This window comes from Populus trichocarpa, chromosome 18 (genome assembly GCF_000002775.5).
Source record: "Populus trichocarpa isolate Nisqually-1 chromosome 18, P.trichocarpa_v4.1, whole genome shotgun sequence".
NCBI classification, from domain to species: domain Eukaryota; kingdom Viridiplantae; phylum Streptophyta; class Magnoliopsida; order Malpighiales; family Salicaceae; genus Populus; species Populus trichocarpa.
Genome location: NC_037302.2, coordinates 13,606,406 through 13,627,696, shown reverse-complemented (window position 1 = coordinate 13,627,696; position 21,291 = coordinate 13,606,406). Strand labels below are relative to the sequence as shown.

General features: G+C 33.2%; 3 protein-coding genes across 36 annotated transcripts; 1 reads left to right on the top strand and 2 right to left on the bottom strand.

The window, feature by feature from the left end:
* The first annotated feature begins 2,040 nt into the window (after positions 1-2,040).
* Positions 2,041-6,374, top strand: LOC18111087 (receptor-like protein 1). Its single transcript, XM_052449111.1, has 8 exons — positions 2,041-2,535; positions 2,918-3,073; positions 3,185-3,253; positions 3,379-3,519; positions 3,595-3,735; positions 4,032-4,181; positions 4,263-4,340; positions 4,433-6,374. Exons 1-8 carry the CDS (start codon positions 2,175-2,177, stop codon positions 6,238-6,240), a joined length of 2,904 nt encoding a protein of 967 aa, XP_052305071.1. The 5' UTR covers positions 2,041-2,174; the 3' UTR covers positions 6,241-6,374.
* A 387-nt stretch (positions 6,375-6,761) lies between these two features.
* On the bottom strand, positions 6,762-10,748 carry LOC18111085 (26S proteasome regulatory subunit RPN13). Of its 34 annotated transcripts, none has more exons than XR_008058094.1 (7): positions 10,428-10,738; positions 10,190-10,282; positions 9,972-10,031; positions 8,456-9,825; positions 7,727-7,898; positions 7,282-7,511; positions 6,762-7,188 (listed from the first exon to the last, which is right to left on the bottom strand). XR_008058094.1 is itself a non-coding variant. In XM_024590640.2 (6 exons), the coding sequence occupies exons 2-5, from the start codon at positions 10,250-10,252 to the stop codon at positions 7,418-7,420; spliced, it is 363 nt and encodes a 120-aa protein (XP_024446408.1). In that variant the 5' UTR covers positions 10,253-10,282; positions 10,428-10,748; the 3' UTR covers positions 6,762-7,188; positions 7,282-7,417. The 34 variants fall into 34 exon arrangements, 6 of the variants coding, with proteins under 6 accessions (XP_024446408.1, XP_024446407.1, XP_024446406.1 ...); XR_002979122.2 differs by having other exon boundaries at positions 8,456-8,641; positions 10,428-10,728; XR_008058092.1 differs by having other exon boundaries at positions 8,456-10,031.
* A 3,693-nt stretch (positions 10,749-14,441) lies between these two features.
* LOC18111083 (putative chloride channel-like protein CLC-g) lies at positions 14,442-19,370 on the bottom strand. Its single transcript, XM_006389373.3, has 7 exons — positions 19,035-19,370; positions 18,730-18,930; positions 18,184-18,361; positions 17,706-17,968; positions 16,727-16,996; positions 15,522-16,650; positions 14,442-14,972 (listed from the first exon to the last, which is right to left on the bottom strand). Exons 1-7 carry the CDS (start codon positions 19,184-19,186, stop codon positions 14,838-14,840), a joined length of 2,328 nt encoding a protein of 775 aa, XP_006389435.2. The 5' UTR covers positions 19,187-19,370; the 3' UTR covers positions 14,442-14,837.
* Between the last annotated feature and the right edge of the window lie 1,921 nt (positions 19,371-21,291).

Sequence of the window (21,291 nt, the reverse complement as noted above, 5' to 3'; positions counted from 1 at the left end):
TTCATCTTAAACTTTGATACACGCGTAACAGTTTATATTAGGCTATTAGCTGCGTTAACTACGCTTCGTTGCGGGTCATATATTTATATTTTTTGTTAGAAAAAATTGTATATGTAGGTTTTTTTGATGTATTTTTATTGCTAAAAAAGTTTTTAAGTATAAATCAAAAAATTTATGCATATATGTAATCAAATAAATCGAGAACTAGTGTTAATAAATTAAAAAAAATCATTAACGCTAACTAAAAATAAAACCGAAAGAATCGAGAAATATATGTAGATCAAGATATTTAACGCAAGATGAGATATTACCTGGTTGTGTTTGCTGAATCTTGCTAATCAAAATATTTGATTATATAATCAAACAATACTAGAAATAGACACACACATTAAATTACTTGAATACAATAAAAGATAAAAAATATACAACGCTGCACATATTAGAAATATTATCTGAAAATAATTTTTTTATTTTTAAAAATAAATTTCATATTCAAAAGATTAAAAAAAATCATAGATGAATAAACAAAATCACTTCAAAAATTAAACACACACAAAATAATTTTTAAAAAATCTCTATTAAAAAAAGGTTAATAAAAAAAATAACAAACAATTCATTGGTGAGTAATTTATTAATTGAAACAAAAATTTAAAAATTATTTAAAAGAGACATATTAAAAAAGAATTTTTTTTAAATAATAGCTCGGGCGTTGTGACTTAACTTGTTAAACCTGTGATCCGGGTCATGGACTCAAATGGATTAAATAATATTTTTTTTCTTAAATTTATACTTTATATATATACAATAAAAAACAAATGAGGGCAAAAAAAAAAAAAATGGCGACGTGTTGTCTACAAGCCTAGATTCTAAAAAATCAAGACGGCTTTTTCCAACACCCTTGAAACACTCATAAACCAATCCATCAACTCAAAATACCCGAAATAAGGTCTAAAAACCCGAAATCAAACCTGATTAGATTTATTATTTTTGGCTTAAAACTATTTTTTTAGGAAACATTGAGGTTCTAAATAACCACCATCAAGTTCTTCTCATCTCATGGAACCTGTAATAACCTAATTTTGGATCTCTAATAATTTTTTAAAAATTTAAAAATATTTTAAGGACAGAAAGAAATTTGGTTTAAAAACTTTAAAAAGCCTAATTGATACAATCAGGAGTTCAATTGCAAGAAATTGGAATTTTGAAGGCGAATTAAGGGGCAAATTAAAGAATTTTAAAAGTAAGGATCACGTTGGAAGTGACACGGGAAGCTGAGGGTTTAATAAAAAATCTGCAGGGATGGAATTTAGAGAAATCTCGAGAATTAGGTTTATTTGGGGGGTTGATTGCAGGACATTAAATGATTAGGGACTGGTTTAATCTATTAAAAACAAAGGACGCGTGTTGAACAGTAGTACTACATCATTGACCGTTCCAGTCTAGTCATCTCCGTCAACCCACAAGCATGACTCACAGATTGATACAGCACTGTTGGGGTCCTTGCAGTTAGTTTTTAATTAGCTGTTGTTTTTTTAAGATGTATTTAAAAAAATTTTAAAAATAATTTTAAATAAAAAATTTTAAATTTTAATTAAAAAAAAATAGGTTAAATTACCCAGTCAAAATCACCCAGTACAAATTTACTTTATAAATGTAGAAGATATAAATGGAGAAGTGTCGTGCACGTAGAAACCCAGCCTGGTTTCTAAGCTTTCTGATTGAAAGGGTTATACTACAAGTGATGTTGATGTGATTCCATTTTTTTTATGTTCTTTCTTGGCTTCTGAAACGACTTGGTCAGATTTTGTTAAATTTTTAGGACACTGCCGTCCTCTGCCATCCTGCTTCTTTTTTTCCACGAGATGGGTCCGTTGGATGGTGCCCTCATGCATTTTTTCCATGAGTTGGGTCCGTTGGATGGTGCCATCATGCATTTTTTCCATGAGTTGGGTCCGAGAGGAAATTTCCATCATGCAGTTTTTCCCACGGCCTAAAAGATATTCAGATTAAAAGTATAATAAAATGAAAGAACGAGATCGGTCCGTGGGATGGGAGACCGTTGCCGTCGTGCAGTTTTTCCCACGGCATGGGTCCGTGAAGTCCTCTATAAAAGCCTAAACCTCCTCCCTGTCCTCTATAACAAATATTGATCAGCATTTCTATTTGATATTAAGATGGGGCTTCTACTTCAGATGTTGATGGTGTTAGTAATGATGGTTTCCCTGCAAGGATGGCTGCCTCTTGGTTGCTTGGAGGAAGAGAGAATCGCTCTGTTGCACCTCAAAGATGCTCTTAACCATCCCAATGGCACATCCCTACCCTCCTGGAGAAAAGGTGACGCCGACTGTTGTTCTTGGGAACTTATTGAGTGCAACAGCAGCAGCACAGGTCGAGTCACCATGCTCAATCTTGGGAGCGTAAGGAATCAGGAACTGGGAGATTGGTACTTGAATGCCTCCTTGTTTCTTCCTTTTCAACAACTCAACACTCTCTCCTTGTCAGATAATCGTATAGCTGGTTTGGTTGAGAAGAAAGGTTTGCTCTCGTATTACAAAATATTTACTTTAGTTTTTTAAAATTAATCAAATAAGGTGTTGTTTAATTAGTATCATTTTGGTTCTCCACAGTAATTCATCGAAGAAAGCAGAAATCATATTTAGTCATAAGGAGTTGTTTAATTCCTTACATTATTAATAATATTAATCATGCCACCGCAACAAATATTATTACATTATCAATATTATTATAATCATAACATCACCACTATAACAATTACTCCTTTTATTTTCATTTTAATTTCACTTTCGCCGCCTCAACCTCAATAGATGAAGTCTTATGCCTCTTGATAATTCATAATTATATTACTTCAATAATTTATTTTTTTATTCTTTACATGAAGTTTTTTTTTTATATATAGGTAGTTATGAACAGCAGAGATTGAGCAATTTGGAGCATCTTAACTTGGAATTAAATCACTTTGATAACAGTATTCTATCATTCTTGGAGGGGTTTTCGTCTCTTAAATCATTATATTTAGGTTATAATAAACTGGAGGGGTTAATAGATTTGAAAGGTTAGTTTTTTTATATACTATTACTTTTAATTATCTATTAAATTTAATTTTGAAAAACACAATTAATGTTTTATAGCGTATTAATTAACTATTATTTTTATAAATATCAAGAATCTTTGAGCAGCTTGGAGGACTTGGATTTGAGCGGCAACAATATTAACAAATTGATAGCCTCAAGAGGTAATTAATAACACATTCACATTACCTACCTGATAGCATGAAGATAATATCTGAGCCCATCCATACAATATTAACTATTTTTGCTTTTGAAAAGCTTTTCTATACGTTTCTTCCCTAACTTGCAGGTCTAAGCAACTTGAGTGCTCTAAGGCTAGAAAATATCACAACCTATGAAAGTAGCTTCCAGTTACTGCAATCATTAGGAGCATTTCCAAACCTCACAACACTTTATCTGAGCTACAATGATTTTAGAGGAAGAATATCAGGTAAGTTATATTATATATAGTGATGTTTATATATTTGGGTTTATTTGAAAAATTCTATTTGCTACTTTTGAACAGCTTTGCAAAATTTGAGCTCTTTACAAAGTTTATATCTGGACCGTTGTTCTCTAAATGAACACTCCCTTCGAATTTTTGGAGCATTGCCTTCTCTAAAACACCTGTCTTTACAAGAACTAAGCGACACTTTACCTTCTATAGGTAAATTAACAAATTTCAACTCTACTATTACTTATCATTGATCATTCTACTTTTATGCCTGCTCGATTAGATTAAATTCATAATATAAAAAAAACAGAGAGACAATTAAATTTCAAATTTAGAAATTAACTCAATTGAAATCTTTATTATTTTAAAATTCTACCATCCATTTAATATTAATAATATTTCACTTTACATGATGTTTTTAGTTTTTTTAGCCATGATTGATAAGTAATGAATTATTTCTAATTTTAATTCCAAGTTAATATAATTTCTTGTTTAATTGATTGTAGCAGACTTCCTTTTTCTCAAGAACTTGGAATACTTGGATTTGAGTTACAATACTCTCAATAATAGCATCTTTCAAGCTATTGGAACGATGACCTCTCTCAAAATTTTAAGGTTGCAGAGCTGCGGACTAGATGGTCGAATACCTACAGCCCAAGGTAAGGTTAATGACTCTACTCTTTCATTTCCTTTATAATTTTAATTGCTTCTACGTTAATATAATTTCTTGATTGTGGCAGGCTTTCTTAATCTCAAGAACTTGGAATTCTTGGATTTGAGTTTCAATACTCTCGACAATACCATCTTCCAAACCATAGGTAACGTTGATGACTCTTACTCTCTCTCTAGGTTATATATTTTCCATTAGACACTCGGAGTTTTATTTTTTCCTAAATTATAATGTGATCAGGCCTATGTGACTTAAATCATCTCCAAGTGCTAAATATGTATGGCAATGATCTCAGTGGTTTCTTGCCTCCGTGTCTGGCAAATTTGACTTCTCTTCAACAACTAAATCTCTCTTACAATCACTTGAAGATCCCTATATCATTGAGCCCATTATACAACCTTTCAAAACTCAAGTATTTTGATGGTTCAAGTAATGAAATATACGCAAAAGAAGATGATCATAATCTAAGCCCAAAGTTCCAGTTAGAGTACCTTTCTTTGAGCGGTCGTAGACAAGGTGCGAGAGCATTTCCAAAGTTTCTTTACCATCAGTTCAACTTACAATATGTGGATCTTACAAACATCCAAATAAAGGGAAAGTTTCTAAATTGGTTGATTGAGAACAACACATACCTACAAGATCTTTATTTAGAAAACTGTTCTCTTTCAGGTCCATTCTTGTTACCAAAGAATTCTCATGTGAATTTGTCATTCCTAAGTATATCCATGAATTACTTCCAAGGTCAAATCCCTTTAGAAATCGGAGCTTATTTACCAAGGTTAGAAGTTTTATTGATGTCAGATAATGGTTTTAATGGAAGCATTCCTTCCTCGTTGGGTAACATTAATTCGCTGCAAGTGTTAGACCTATCCAACAATGTTTTGACTGGAAGAATACTTTCGAACAACAGTTTGCAAAGGCAGATCCCTGGATGGATAGGGAATATGTCTTCTCTTGAATTCTTGGACCTATCAAGGAACAATTTCTCTGGTCCTTTACCATATAGATTCGGAACTTCTTCAAAATTGAGATATGTTTATTTGTCTAGAAATAAGTTGCAAGGACCGATTGCAATGGCATTTTATGACTCCTCTAAGATATTCGCATTAGATCTTTCCCATAATGATTTAACTGGTAGAATTCCAGAATGGATAGACAGGCTATCTAACTTGAGATTTCTACTCTTGAGTTATAACAATCTTGAAGGTGAAATCCCAATTCAATTATGCAGGTTAGACCAATTAACCCTGATTGATCTTTCTCACAACCACCTTTCTGGTAACATCCTTTCTTGGATGATATCTACTCATCATTTCCCACAACAAAACAATTCTCGTGATTCTGTGTCCTCATCACAACAATCTTTCGAGTTTACAATGAAGAATGCATCCCTTTCTTATAGAGGCGACATTATCCAGTACATCACAGGAATTGATTTCTCATGCAACAATTTCACTGGAGAGATTCCTCATGAAATTGGAAACCTCAGCATGATCATGGCATTGAACCTTTCGCACAATAGTTTGACTGGACCAATTCCACCAACATTTTCAAACTTAAAGGAAATAGAAAGCTTGGATCTTTCCTACAACAAACTGGATGGAGAAATCCCACCTCGACTTACTGAGCTATTTTTTCTAGAAGTTTTCAATGTGGCACATAATAATCTATCCGGCAAGACTCCTGCGAGAGTTGCACAGTTTGCTACTTTTGAGGAGAGTTGCTATAAGGACAATCCTTTTCTTTGTGGAGAACCGCTACCCAAAATTTGTGTTACGGCTATGCCACCATCACCAACACCAACACCAATACCAATTTCAACGAACAAGAACAACGAAGATAATGGTGGTTTCATAGATATGAAGGTTTTCTATGTGACCTTTGGGGCTGCATACATCATGGTATTATTGATGATGAGTGTAATTCTGTGCATAAATTCATATTGGCAGCAACAAGCTTGGTTTTACTTTATTGAGGTGAGCATCAACAATTGCTATTATTTTATTGTGGATAATCTTCCTATTTTATCCAAGTTTGGGTTTTCATAGCATCGTTTTGTATTCTAGTTTTAAGATTTAAACAAGTTTAAATGTAATGTTATATTGATTTTCATTTGTGTTTTGTTTTTATTTTTAGTTTCTATATGACATATAATAATGAAGTTTCTTTACTGATTGCTCTATGATTGGATTTATAAAGCTTAGGACTAGTAGTTTCTACGTGAATTAATAAGAGGATGCCTTGGTATTCTGGATTGGGTTTGGCAGACTATATGTTCAAATAAAATAAATTAAATCTAAAGGGGATCGGTTTTGATTATGATTTGGTGTGGGAAGTTCTCTGCATGCCTACATAGAGCGTGGCTTCTTGAAACTCCAAAATATATATATTGGTGTGTTCCCAAACCAGTATTGGTCAGATCAAGATAAGCCAGGATTGCCGAGGAAGAGGCTGTTCAGGTTAGGCGAACAGGTTTCCATAATCATTAGTTATATAATCAATCCTAATCAGAATTTCCCAAGAAAGAATTAACTAAAAATTTTAGTTAATGCTGATGAACATGAGTAAATGATTTGCTAAAGAGAAAATCATGTATTTAAGAACCATTGCTATGCTACAGGTTGATCCTAAATTGAGACAAATCTATATGTCCAGTTCGGAAAACCTTCAAACAAAAAGAAGAGTTAAGCCTTGTAAAATTGGCTATCATCAAAAGGACAAGAAACAGAACAAGAAGAATCAGCCTCGCATTTCTTATATAAGTAAAAAAAATCCATTTGCTGACGGAAAGGAGGACTCTGAAACAAGTCCAAAATATCCTCTGGAGTGCAGTGACCCTGCAACCTCATAATTACCTCAGAATGCACCGACATAAAACACACAGGAAATCCCAAACATAAGACCGTCTTATACCTCAGGTAAGTGAGATGTTAATCCTTCTTCAAGCGGCAATGTCTCAATCAATGGCATTATCAAATCAAGCTTCAGTATATCCCCTAATCCCAAGCCAGAGCACATAATTAGCAGAAAAAAGGTTGTACAATCCTTTCACAGCTTACAGTACGTATAGAATAAGCATTAATAATTACCTTCATCTGGATCACCCGAACTACCTGCAACATATATCATCACATCACGCGGGCCAACCTAAGTGCAGCAAACAAGGATATGGTCAATTGCAATATTTGAGCAGAACATTCCTCCAGCACCAATATTACTCAGGATTTATTGCAAGTCTTCCAATTTCACTGGTCCTGATGAAGAGGTTACATCACTCATTACATCTGCACCAAGGTCTGGGACAATTAAGTTTCCAGTCCTGAGTGATGAGCAAAAATCAATCACATTAGAATAAAAGAAAATGGCCATGTAATATATACTAGGCCATTTCTTTTAGGTAATAAAAGTGTTCCTTAACCTTTTAGAAGTTATTTTGCAAAGAATCATAAGAATTAAATATGTATATACATAGACAAACACCAAGTTATGATTCTAAATTTCCATATAAAAGATGCCCCAAGTTTTAGATTTTACCCCGAGGGCAAGTCTGTGCTGGGAATAACAAGAGCATCTCTGAGTACTCAAAGTTTCATATCCGAAGCGAGTTTTTAAGAAACTGCTGGTGTTTTAGCAAAAGCTGCTCTCCGCAGTCGTATCGATTGGCTGAAACGCCTGAAAGAAAACTTCGTTCTAGGTGGTATGATACCTGTTAGTACCGGATTCAAAGGATTAGCGCACTGCTCAAGCCAACATAAGATCATTCCTTTCAAAACCAAAAAGAAGAATTTATTCGAGGGGGGAATGAGAGATATTTTGTTTCACCACATAGAGTTAATTGATTCTTACATTTCAAAAAATTTCTATAATATATCAGAACAATCATTTATAGGATTTAACAATTCCTAAGAGTGGATTCGTCCTTTTAACTGTCGGTGGTCCCGTGATTTCTTACAGCAGGGCATAAGGGGATGAAGGATTTGACAAGGGCTAAGGTGGGTGAGATGTTTTTGTCAAGAAATGATTTTGGAAAATTTCTTGATATTTCTTGAATAACTAAGATAGGAGTCTTGATCAAGGCAGGAACATAGGCTCTCCAAGATTATTGACTAGAAGGAGAGAAGGGAGGCTCATTCTGCTCCACTGACTCTAAGTCTCAAAGAACAAAAAATTACTTAGCTCTATATCCTTACTCTTACTTGCTATATCAACTTTTAGAGTTGAAGTATCATCTTTGAGTATGCTTCTTTGTTATAATAAATATACCTTGATGAGATATTATCTTCAAGCATGTCTTCAAAAACCTGGAAAGGAGTAGAAGCATCAGGCTCTTCTTTCATCAAGGAACTCTGCCAGACAACAAGATAAAGCAGCAACGTTGCTGATGGAAAAACTTCACTCTTGAATAAGTGCTGAAGTTATAAGCCAGGTCATTAGTTTGAAGGTGTAAAACTGGTTAGTAAAATTTTAGGAAGACCAATTCACACATACGGAGTGTGTAACTAAATAAATAAATAAACAGAAAGTAGAAACAGGAAATCCAATTAGTCTAATATGATCTTTCTGTGAATAGAGGTTTTCTTTATGAAATTGTGGAGATGGGAGGAGATAAATGCAGATGCAAGATAAAAAAAACCTCTATGAGAGAGATGACCATAAAGCAATTATACAACTTTCTGATGTGAAATTAGCAAAAGTGATTTATCAACTACACCAAATTGTTTGCATTTAAAAGATCGGGGGAGGGAGGGGTAGAAGATTAGACTTTGCATTTAAATATAAGTCAAGATAATTAGGAATAAAATAATGACGAGTAGCATGGCTAACTGTAAAACTTCTAGGCGAAAAATTATAAATTAACTAGTTTCATGTAAAACAAAAAGAAAAAAATTTGTAACTCTCGATCGGGTTATCAGCAAATTCTGAAAATTTGCGTGGAGCCTTCTAATATGATTCCTTAGCTTGGGTTAAAATTTCAGAATTTTTAGAGAAATTCGGAAATTTGATGAAAAATCATTATTTGACTAGTTTTACGTTATTGGACGTAATTTTAAATCCGACAATCAGATTGAGCTGAAATTTTATGAGGAACCTTAAAATATATTAAATAAAATCTGGTTAAAATTTTAGGATGAACGGAGCTCAGTAGTGCTATCAAAGAATAAGGACCGTCAAATGGAAGCAAAAAGACTCATTAAGGGTAAAATGATAATTTTTTAGGGTGTTACACTAACAAAGGACTCAAAACACAAAAGTATTTACCAAATTGACAATTAATATAATAGTTGACAGAGTTACACAATTGTGAATCATCTTTAGATTTTGGCTCCTGCAAACATATTACACAATTTTTCAAAATCATGCAACTAACAGCTGAGTCAATGTTACACATAAGAGAGTGAAAAACACAGAAAATGAACCTGGCCTGCATCCAAATGAAAAACTTTTGATCATCTGTATTGAATTTCAAGATGTAAACTCTTCCCAAAGCTTGATTAACCTAAATAACCCAAAGAATTATGAAATCTATGATATTACAATCAATTATTAGAGTCAAAGATCTCCCATCTAAGAAAAACTAAGAAAGAAAAGTGTTCCTTCTCAAAAACAGCCTCTTCAGAAAAAATAATTCGATCCTATCAATCAAGACGTCAAGAAAAAGCTATCAAGTTCTCACCAAAAAGAATATTAACAAAACAAACAACAGAAAAAGAAATAAAAACCAATGTTAGAAGAGAGAAACAAAATCCCAGGCTCAAAAACATAATAATAAATAGGATACATCTTCCACAGCATTCAAATTCCTATCAAGCCACTGGAAATGAAGCAAACCCTCATCACCCTGGAACAATTCAAAAATTTCGACTTCAAACAGGAAACAAGATGCTAGAAACACACTATCTAGTACTTAAGATAAACGAAAACAACAAAAGTAACTAAAAATCTTTACACAGGCACAAACTCTATATAACACAAATAAACCAAAAGACACCAGTTTACCCTTCCAATGCGAACAAGTCCTTTTCGAGAATCAGCAACAACCTTTTTTCCATAGAAAACCATTTTACCAGCAAGAAACTCCAACACAATTTACTACCAACAAAACAACCACAGCACCATAACATAACCCCATCAAGAAAAGCATACTTGTACATCCAAAAAAGCAATTACAGGCTCTAATTAATATGAAACAGAGATTTTAAGCAAAACCCACAATTTTAAAGGTGATTTTATTTACCTGTATTGCTGGAATATCTTCAACTGGTGAAGAACCCAATTTTTGCATACTTCCTCTATAAAGCTTCATTTCTTTCAACACTGCAAAGACGGACAAAAAAGAAGGACAAATCAAATACCCAAATCATAAAAAATAACAGAAAAAAATGAAAGAAAATCCGAAGTTGGAAAATTAATGGAATTATTTGATTGATTTCTAGAGAAAGAGAGCTTGGGGAATTGGAGTGTTTTTATTATGATGGCTGTGCAAGTGTGCTATGTTTTATTGGGTTCGGTTGCTGTGAGATTACCAAAATGACACTCCAAGTTTGCCAAATTTCAAACAAACAAAGCAAGATGTTTGTGGCAAATGTGGGTCTTAACTGCTATCTATAGTTACCAGTATATTCTTCACGCTACAGCAATTGAATATAATTTTTTTAAAAAATATATTAAGAATATAAAAAATATTTATTTTTTTTCAAATTTATTAATAATTATATAAATAATATTAACAATAATGAAAAGAATAATAATAATAATAATAGTAATAATATTTATAATACTCTCGCGAGTGGATTTGTTAGATCTAAGGACCTAGGGTCTGGGGTGGTATCTAGATCCAGAGAGCTTGAGCTTGGATCTGCCAAATCCAAGTTATTTTTTTAAAATTTATTAATAATTAAATAAATAATATTAATAATAATAAAAATAATTATTATTATTATTATAATTAATTAATTAATTTTACCATTCAAATCAAATACATAATTGTTTTTCAATAGTAATAATATTTTTTCAAATTTATTAATAATTATATTAAGAATATTAATAATAATATTAAACTTGTTTGACTCAAGTTCTTATAATTTTTAATCCTTTCAAATCAAATTTATGGTTTATCTTTAATAGTAATAATATTTGTTAATTTATTAATAATAATAATAATAATTTTACCCTTTAAATTTTATGGTTGTTTTTCAATAGTAATAATATTGTTTTCAAATTTATTAATAATAATATTTATTATACTTGCGTGTCTGGGTCTGCAGACTTGCGTGTCTGCCAGCCCTATAAACCATGGGTCTGGCATGTATCCCTTACTTGACCCAAACAAATAAAGAATAATTATGCATTTTAGATGTCAGGAGAAAAAAAAAAACACAAACAACTAAAATAACATCTTGCTTAAAAAAATGAGAAATTAAAAGTGAAACTATTATTATAATTTACAGTGAAATATCTCTTGATTTACAATAATTTTTCCATATCATTTAGCTTTTATTATAATTGGACTAGCCAAACAAATCAAACCGATAAATCACCAATCTAGATTGAATTGGAATTGTTTTTAAATTGTTTTTGGATATTAAACTAGTTAAATTTGTGCAAACCAATAACCTGTGATTTAGTTAATCCAACAAAATATGGGTGAAACCGGCTACATCTAGTTGAAGTATGAAATGCAGGGGTAAGATGACTAATCGGCAGAAACACATGGAAGTAAAATAGTGGTTTTAGATAAAAGAACACTGTAAAAAATTGTTTTTTTACTTAGAAATATATTAAAATAATAATAATATTTTTTTAATATCAAAATATTAAAATAATTCAAAAATTTAATAAAAAATTTAATTAAAGTAAAAAAAATCAAGATTTTTTAAAAGTACAATTGAACCATAAAAAAATACTGCCTAAATGAAATAGCAGAGGCATATTTGTCATTTTTCAATTCTATCCCCCAAGAAACTTTTCTCAGCTGGGTATAAGGAGTGTTTGGGTCAGTGATTGGATTTTTTTTTTTTAAATTAACACAGTAAATTAAAAAGATTTGGTGAATTGACATGAGTTCAAAAGAATCTGGTGGAATATTATGTTAATTTAATTATTTTTACTTCTAAATATATTAAAATAATATATTTTTTATTTTTTAAAAATTATTTTTTACATCAACACATTAAAAAATAAAAAAAAAATAACAAAAAATTAAAAATTTTATATTCTTGCACCGAAGATATCTGTATTTCGGTGAGGATGGCGTAGCTTTGCTGTGGAGAAGGTAACTAGTGAACTTTGTGTAACATTCTGATAGGTTAATTAGAATGATTATCAGAAAGAAACTAGTTTGTATTGAACCCTCAATATCTTCCACTGGCTTATTTATCTGCAATGTTGGTTTAGAACGTCAATACCATACAAGCTTTGAACATGACTAGGTCAAAGGCATTTCTATATTTTGCGGTGGATGGATGTCACTTTGAATTTGTTTTTATTTGTCAGGGCATGTTTTCAGATATCAGGAGGTTCATCTTCAGGCGTCCGAGAGTTTCTTGAGGGTTTCCTCTGCAGCTGGAGTTTAGTGGATGGAAAATACCATGTTCTTGTTGCTGCAGAAGCAGATGTTGATGCCCAGGTAGGATGTGATGGGAGGTATCTTTTGGAAGCTGACAGGTATATGGAGGTTGTTGAAGTCTATGCTTTGTATCCGAAACACAAAAAGGTCCCATAGTTTCTTCATATCTCTCTGTAAAGCTCGCAACTTTTTATCATAAACCAATCAAGTCACCATTTTTATCACATAAATAAAAATCTTAAGATAAACCCAGATTTAAAAAAAATCACATATTTACTTGTTTTCTCTTATCTAAATCATTCCCTTTTGATATTAAAAACGAGACAAATTATTTAGAAATAATACAATAATACATGGAAACCAATACTATACGGAAACCTGTTGGAAACTTTATGGAGGGTTACCTATTTGGAAAAGCAGTACCAAATAAAAATATGTTTTTATTAGATGTTTTTTTATTTTTTATATAGAAAATCAACTTTACTTTACCAAGAATTATCTTCAGGGAGTGAAACATTTGATAGATTATGATTTTTGAAATATGTATATTTCATTAACTAATATGTGTATTTCATTACTTAATACAATTATGGACAATATTATTTTTCTTAACGTCACAATTTCCAGAAAAAGAATGTTCATGATATTGAAACAAATAAAAATACTAATAAATCATTGTCAAGTACAAGAGTATTGCAAACACAAGGAGAAATACTATAAAAGGATCAAATTGATCCAAATTTCAAGCTTTAGGTTTATACTAGAAAAAAAAACTCATATGTGGATGACATAATCCTAATAAGTGATGATAATATCGAGCTAGAAAGACTTAAGAAGAAACTTGCTGATGATTTTGAGATAAAAAATTTAGGTGCTTTAAAGCATTTTCTTGGAATGGAAGTTGGCAAATATAAAAAAGAAATATTTTTCACTCAATGCAAATATGTACTTTATTTACTTGATGCAACAAAATTGTTGAGATGCAAAGCAACTGAATCACCAATTCAAGCTAACTTGAAGATCCAACCTGCCAAAATTGAAGAAGTGGTGAATCAAGAGCAATACCAAAAACTCGTGGGCAAATTAATTTACTTGACCCATACATGCCCAGATCTAGCCTTTGCAAAAAAGCATGGTCAACCAGTTCATGCATTCACTAACATTTTGAAGTCAATAACACGAGGAAGATGAACATTTACATGTTAAAGTCTACACCGATGCCGATGCAGATTAGGCTAAATGCATAATTGATAGAAGATCAACTTCTAGTTATTATGTTGATACTTGACAAAGCCAAAAAACAAAGTACTATGACAAAGAGTATTGCAGAAGCTAAGTTTAAAGTTTTGCACATGGAATTTGGGAAATTATATGGATTAAAAGGTTTTTAAAAGATATGAAGATTCTTAAATCGACGCCTATGAAGGTATACTGTAACTATAAGGCAACAATCTCAATTATTTCTTTATAATAGAACAAAGCACTATATCAAAAAAAAAATATTAACAGTGGAATAACATGCATCCATAATATGGATCCATATGTTCCAGCCACCTAGAAAGTTGTCAAGATACTTACCAAGAGACTTGAAAAGAAACAATTTGACTACTTCATCAGCAAGCTGGCGCTTCCTTCTAAGTAGGAAAGTAGGATATATGATTTGATTTAGTTTTCGTATTCTCCTTTAAAAGAAACCTTGTATGAACTATTTTGATTCAAGTCAATATACTAATTTCCAGAGATTACTCTGTCTCTGTCTCCAAGAAGTAAAAAAGAACCCACAAAAGGGCAATTGCATTTATACACTGAGCTATAAGTACAATATATCTCACTAGTTGAAAACGCTTTCCTGGCTATCAATGCATCATCATGACGCAATAATTTACCTCGTCAGGAACACATTACCACCTATTATTAACTGCCGGATAATTTAATGGATGTTCTCATCTGTCTCTTTAGCTCTGGATTCTATGGAAAGAGTTCAAGAATGGTGATAGCACGATACCGTATTTTGGAGCTCATATAAGGGTATGTACGATATTAATTTCAAGGGCGAGCTCGAGCTGCTTGACTGATGCCCTAGAAGAATTTGAATACACGCGGCACCCGGATTCTTAATCTTTTCCACCTGCTTCTAATCAGCAAAGGATGCAGACCAAGTATATGTTCTGGCATGAAATCGTGCCTAGTCAGTATACCCACAACAGGGGACCTCTGCAGTGAAAGAGAATTAACATTAAAACATAGACAGCGTATGTGAATATGCGAGGGGGATCAGTCTCCTCGCTAAAAATAACAAGGAAGATCCATAGTTACATGCAGAAAGAGGACACAACAAATGCAACCAACAAGTCATCACATATGAAATCTGATAGGCACTCTAGGAACAAGGTATACTGAAATATTAAGTAAATTGAGAGCAAAAGAAGCCAAGACAAAGTAGAAATAAAGTGGAACAAGATTTGCAAGGCATAGTAATTCAGGAAACTGTGGCAGGGAAAGTTTTGTGGGAAAATAATTACTGGAAAATAGTAATTTGTTGCTTGCAATTTTCTGTGCAAGTGCAAAGACATACAAACTTCTGGAATGGCAAAAATAATTGAGCATGCTTGAAGTAAACAATGCTTTCACGGGAATGAAAAAGGAGAAGATTACAGGTCAAAGGGAAGGGGATAGAAGTTCTTATCAAGTGCAGTGCCTTCAATTTGTGAAATCTACAGGTAGAATTTTAAAAAAGCTAACAGAGGGTACAGAAGTTCTTACACCAGATATCCTGGACATCACCAATAAATGCCTCAAACCAACTTCTCGGAAAAGTATGAGAGCCTTGGCCAGTGACATTGTCTCCACAACAGTGTATGGTGAAGCATTAGTAAATGGATGTAGATCTAAAAACATCTCCATCTCTTCTTCAGTAAATCGTAGTTCCTCTATCTTGTCTCCATTGCCTGAGCCCCTCTCTGCAGAATCACCAGCAGAGAACAGCTTTAAGGCATCAATGCTTGTTGGCACTGGAGCGGACATGAAAGCTTTCTTCTTTAGCAATTCAATAAGATGAGCACGGAGGATAAGACCATAAAGAACTGGAGGCTCGGAAAGTGGAGGCTCATCAACCACAGGAAATCCATTATGCCTTGTAGTTCTCAGAACATGTACTATGTTGCCAACCTTCTCGATGCCCTGAAAGACCTGGAGTGGACCAGTTACTACATCACCAACAGTCAACTGCCTCATATAGGGCTCGGCATGAGACTCTAGGTAAGGAAAGCCCTTTGCTTTCATGATAAGATCAAAAATATTACCATTGAAAGCATCAGCCACGGTCTTGGAAATAAGAAGAACAAGCATTATCAAGGGTAGCAGCAACAGATTATTGGTCAATTCTAGGATAATAACACACAGAGAAACTGTCATCCTCATAGATCCACCTAAAAATGAAGCAGCACCTAGGACAGCATAGAGGCCATGATTAAGACTTGAGTGCGAACCAACTAGCATTCCAACAAAACGTCCATAAGATGCACCAGTCACAATAACAGGAACGAAAAGACCCGCAGGGGCAACAATCCCACAGCTAAAGATGCTAAGAAAAAAGCAGGTCACAAAGAATATGAGAATTGACGAATATTGAAACTCGGAGTTGGTGTTCTTGCTGAAAAGATTTCTTACAGCATCATCATTTGTATTAAATATAAGGCTGGCCAGATCATTGTAATGTCCAGGAGGACATTGAAATTTCTTGAAGTTACCAGACCGGCCTATTGTTGGACAGGATTCAGATGCATCAGATGGACAAGGTTGGCAAGAGGCAAGCCACGGTAGTCCAAAAAGAAGACAGGATGTGGAAACAGAAATTGCACAAGCAAGAAAAATTTTGTAAGCAATGCCTTTCCTGGATACATCAATGAAAATGAGTCAGTAATCATATGTTATCATATTGGGAAATGATTTTGTGCAAAAGAGCTTACTCGTTGATGAGGTTGTAAATCCGAAGAACCTTGTCTAAAAGGAAGTTATACAAACTTCCCAATATGCCTCCTATAACTCCAAGGGCAAGCGCAGGAGGAACATCAATGAGGTGGTATGTAACACTTGCTGAATACACATCAAACATTATGAGCCCTCCTTTGCCAAATAACCCACATTTTCCACTTAAACAAAAATCAATCAGAGCCCGCAGCACTATTGCAACTACTGCTGTTGTGAAGAAAGATCTCCAAAGAAGGACACTTCTCCACCTGAAGAAGAAAATATTGATATTAATGTTGAAAAAAACTACCTCGGAATTTTCCACGATGTCTGATGGTCAACAAAAACTTAGCCAAATAACCAATTGCTGCATTGATATGAAGAAAAAATTTCAGCTTCAACCTTGATATCTTGCTCCCACTAGGAAGGAACTAGATAGAAATAATTGGCAAGAGGTACAGATCAAACACATTGCATAGGAGCAAATTCTTATGTCCATATAGATAGTGTAAATGTAGAAGTAACAGTGACAAATGAAACACGCAATGGTCAGTGAATCAACATGTACAAACAAATGAAAGTGGTGGTCAACGTGCTACAGGCAGCAAACTGTAGAAACTTTTTAGTTATATGAACCAGTCCATCCAAAAGGGGAGGTGGAAGACTATTAACTGACCCACATTAATATTTGCTCAAGTGAACATGGTGATATTCAGTCTGTCATTTATCTGAGAAGCCACTAATAAAATTTTACAATAAAATGAAGAGGAAACTTATCCTTTTTTGGGACATGTTTTTCAACACCAAGACAATAAGTACTAATCAAAGAATGTAGTAAGCTGAAATGAAAGTTTAATGTGGATTGCAAAAAAAGTTGTGATGAAAAAATTGGAATCATGACAAGTTAAGTTAACAGCAATAGCAAAGGAAGATTACAGAATGTTCAATTGAATAGCATTTCCAATGCAAGAAACATACCAAGATGCCATTTCTTCAAGTGCAAACAGCACACCTCCAACTGGGGCGCGGAAGCCAGCAGCAATTCCAGCAGCTGACCCACATGTTACAAGATCTCGTCGGTCTCGGTCATTTCTGAAAAAATGAAGCCATCTCCATGTTAATCTAAATCTTTTGGATCCACCCTGACCAAGCAATGCTGCAACACATGCTCCAGTGTGCACCATTGGCCCTGCCTTTCCAACAAAAAGAGATGAGGAAACTGCGGATATGCTTCCAATAATCTGCAAAATGAACAAAAATACATGAGACTTTCTGTTGCCATGCAAACAACAAACTGCTCTTAAATTTAATCAGAGAACATCAACAAGAAATCAGATTAGCCAAATCGCCCACCCAAATGGAATACATAGTCAGTCAAAGCAAGTTATAGAACCCAAGCTATTCAAAACAATCGAAAATAAAAGAAAGAAAAGAAAAGAAACATTCCAAATCCCACCTTAACAATCAAGGTTCGCAAGGAAAATATTCCTGGCGCATCCACACCATTCAGGTAAGCCTTAACTTCTGGAATACCTGAACCAGCAGCAGCTGGTGCTATAAAAGCGGTGATGATAGATGCAAAAAGGGTAAGAGTCAAATTAGAAACTGAGAACACAAGAAAAGCCATCCCAAACCTGCAAAAAATTCAAAAAAGAATGCATCAAATACCATTCCCACTCTCCCTGAAATCAAAACCCTTTTCTCCTCTTACAAAACAAGATTAAAAGAATTTCCTTCACAACAAGGAAATCAAAATATTTTCTTAAACATTCCAACAAGCCACAGACAAACAAAAAGAAAAGAAAAAAAGAAACTAACTTTCATGGTAACTTGAAAAAATAATCTAAATTAGCTCTGAAAAACAAATCGTTACAAGGAAAAATCAATTCCTCACTTCATATACATAGAGAATCAGAAAGAAAATTATAATTGAGTCTCAAACTCTGATAAAAAAGTAAAAGGAAAAGAAACGAAGATGTTACCATAAATACTAGAGCATTACCTTTTGGCCAGCATCATATTGGAGGTGACCACAAACTTCAAGCCAGCAATATTTTCCACAGCAAGATTATTAAAAAACCCAATAAGGCTAACAATCAGGCCAATCAAGAAACAAAGCAACCACTTCATGAACACATACTGGAATATTTGTATCTTCCCACCACTCCTCCAATCTTGTTTAAAGAGATCATTCTCAGCAATCCTGCCAAATTCAAAGCCAAAAAAAAATTCAAATCTTTAACTGAAATAAACCAAAAAAGAAAAAGAAAGTAATGAAAAGATGAGATTTTGGAAGCTGGGTTTTACTCGTAATCAAGACTTTCAATGGGGCAGACATTAGCTCCAACGATGGCAACTTGAGAAGTGGAGTTGACATTTGATCTTTCAGAGGTAAGAAGAGGAATGGTAACAGACTCGTGGTCGTCGTTTGATTCTCCATTGATAGAATTTGTTGCCATAGTATTTTTTTTCTTTTTAAGGTTATGTATCTGGGTTTTCTTTTTCAGTTATTGACCAGCATTGGCACAGACAACAAGAGAAGAGAGTTGCATGTTGTGATTCGTGAGAAGAAGAGACGATGAGTAAGTAAATGTATTTGTGATGGAGTGGAAATGTGGAACTTTGCCTCTGATTTTTCTTTTCTTGATTTATATATATATATATATATATACACACACCCATCAACGTATATTATACAATAAACTCAAAGAAAAACCTACTTTCACCGTAGCAATTAACGGTAGGAATGGCAAATTTGTAATTATTTCCAATTCCTTCACCGTAGCAATAGCAGATCTGTAATTTTGTGCAATTTTTTTAGCTTTTAAAAAAAAAAACAAAATACTCAAAGAAAACCCAATTTCACTATAGAAATCAACTAAATGGCAAATCTGCAATTTTTCCTTCATTGCAGCAGCCAACGGTAGAAATGGCAAGTCTGTATTTTTCTTCTACTTTCTTCGATGTAGGGGGTCACTGTAGCAATAGAATACCTGTAATTTTGTGCACTTTTTTTTTTTCAAACTGACTAGGTTTAATTTATGATTTAATTTTTTAAACTGAGTTTAATAATAATATTAAAAAAAATTATTATCTAATTTTTTTTTTATGTTCAATAAAAAAATTTCTCCGACTAGCAGCATAACGTGATTAATCATAATCGATTCTAAAACTCATTAATTTTTACATTAATTTATTTTAAACCCATGAAAATTTCTTTCCGGTGATTGTTTGAATTTGGAACCTTTAATTTGAATCTCGAAAAGAATGTTACTTCATTAACTCATTAATTTTTAGGGTTTGTTGCTTTTCACTCAAACAACTCCTTGTAACGACAAAAAAGAGAAGAAGTGCTCCTTGCTAGCGATGTCAGGCTGATTTTTTTCCCTGTATTGTTCTCTTGCACTTCCTTGTCAAACTAGGCCTTAACTTCATCGTGAACATCAAGCAGACTTGTCATGGTCCTACAAGAACAGTGGTCTGGAAATGTGAGAGAATTACACGGCTATTTATCATTATGTTCTTTAGCAAAGAAAATTAAACGTCAAGGGCAAGCAAATCTAGCTCATGTTTTGTCATCTCAATCATGGTGATGGTTTTTTTTCCCCTTCTGCTCGCTCCTGCCATTCTCGATTGTCATGCAATGGCACCCTCCTCTTCTTCTTCTTCTTCTTCTTCTTCTTCTTCTCCATTGATACATAAGCAATTCCAATGGGGTTTAATTATATGTTGTATTAACCAGTCATTAACCTTATTTATTGGTATATCTCAATTGGGTCTTCAAAAATCATAAATTCTTAATCAGCTCATTTCATGGAAAATGTCAACTTCCTTCGAAACAACATTATTTTATCGTGCAAGGCGTCCCATTATGAGGAAATTCATTGATGATCTCACACGACTCTTTTCCTCTATTTAGTATTTACAGTGATCTCTCCTAATCTCATGAGAGTCACCGATCTGCCCATAAGCTGTTGTCCACGTTTGAGAGGAAGCTTCGTGCGACGCCACTGTGCTCGGAAGCAAGGGACTGGCTGGTGAATTGCAAGCAATTGAGAAAGAAATTCTGATCGATTGGAAAATTTCTTTGCGAGTGAAATATTTTGGATTTTTTTTAAAAAAATACATGGTTATTGAGTATATTTAATTTCAAATTAAAAATAAAATTTACTCACTTTCAACAAAATTTTTCAACATGAAACATTAGCATAATTTAAATAAATTATAAATTAATAAAAAAATGATGTCAAAGAAGATAAGCAATTCCAATCAGGCATTAATCTTAAATTAGATCTTTAATAACTTATTAGTAAATCACATTTGGGTCTTCAAAAAAAAATCATAAAGTCTTAATCAACTCCTTTCATGAAAACTGTCAACTTCCTTTAAAACAATATTATTAAGTATAACTTTAAAAGGTGAAGGTTTTTCATTGTGCAAAACTATATTGTTTATTTTCTTGCATTTTATTGAGGATGGGTTGTGTTAATTTTTTTGTTTTTCTAATTTGGTTCTTAAACTTTTTTTTTCCGATAATTTAATCCTAATTGAAGACCAATTGCTT

Bases quoted from the DNA above. Each gene is read 5' to 3' on its own strand.
- LOC18111085 (XM_024590638.2), bottom strand. From the start codon at position 10,496: ATGAAGCTTTATAGAGGAAGTATGCAAAAATTGGGTTCTTCACCAGTT. The intron at 8,602-9,971 runs GTATCCTATTTA...TTATAACTTCAG, and splicing joins ATTTGAATGCTGTGGAAGAT to CACTTATTCAAGAGTGAAGT. The intron at 7,512-8,455 runs GTATATTTATTA...CTCATCACTCAG, and splicing joins GAAGATAATATCTCATCAAG to GACTGGAAACTTAATTGTCC.
- LOC18111087 (XM_052449111.1), top strand. From the start codon at position 2,175: ATGGGGCTTCTACTTCAGATGTTGATGGTGTTAGTAATGATGGTTTCC. The intron at 3,254-3,378 runs GTAATTAATAAC...CCTAACTTGCAG, and splicing joins CAAATTGATAGCCTCAAGAG to GTCTAAGCAACTTGAGTGCT. The intron at 4,182-4,262 runs GTAAGGTTAATG...TGATTGTGGCAG, and splicing joins TCGAATACCTACAGCCCAAG to GCTTTCTTAATCTCAAGAAC.
- LOC18111083 (XM_006389373.3), bottom strand. From the start codon at position 19,186: ATGGCAACAAATTCTATCAATGGAGAATCAAACGACGACCACGAGTCT. The intron at 18,931-19,034 runs GTAAAACCCAGC...TGAATTTGGCAG, and splicing joins ATTGAAAGTCTTGATTACGA to GATTGCTGAGAATGATCTCT. The intron at 16,997-17,705 runs GTATGTTTCTTG...TTTCTTCTTCAG, and splicing joins CTTGAAGAAATGGCATCTTG to GTGGAGAAGTGTCCTTCTTT.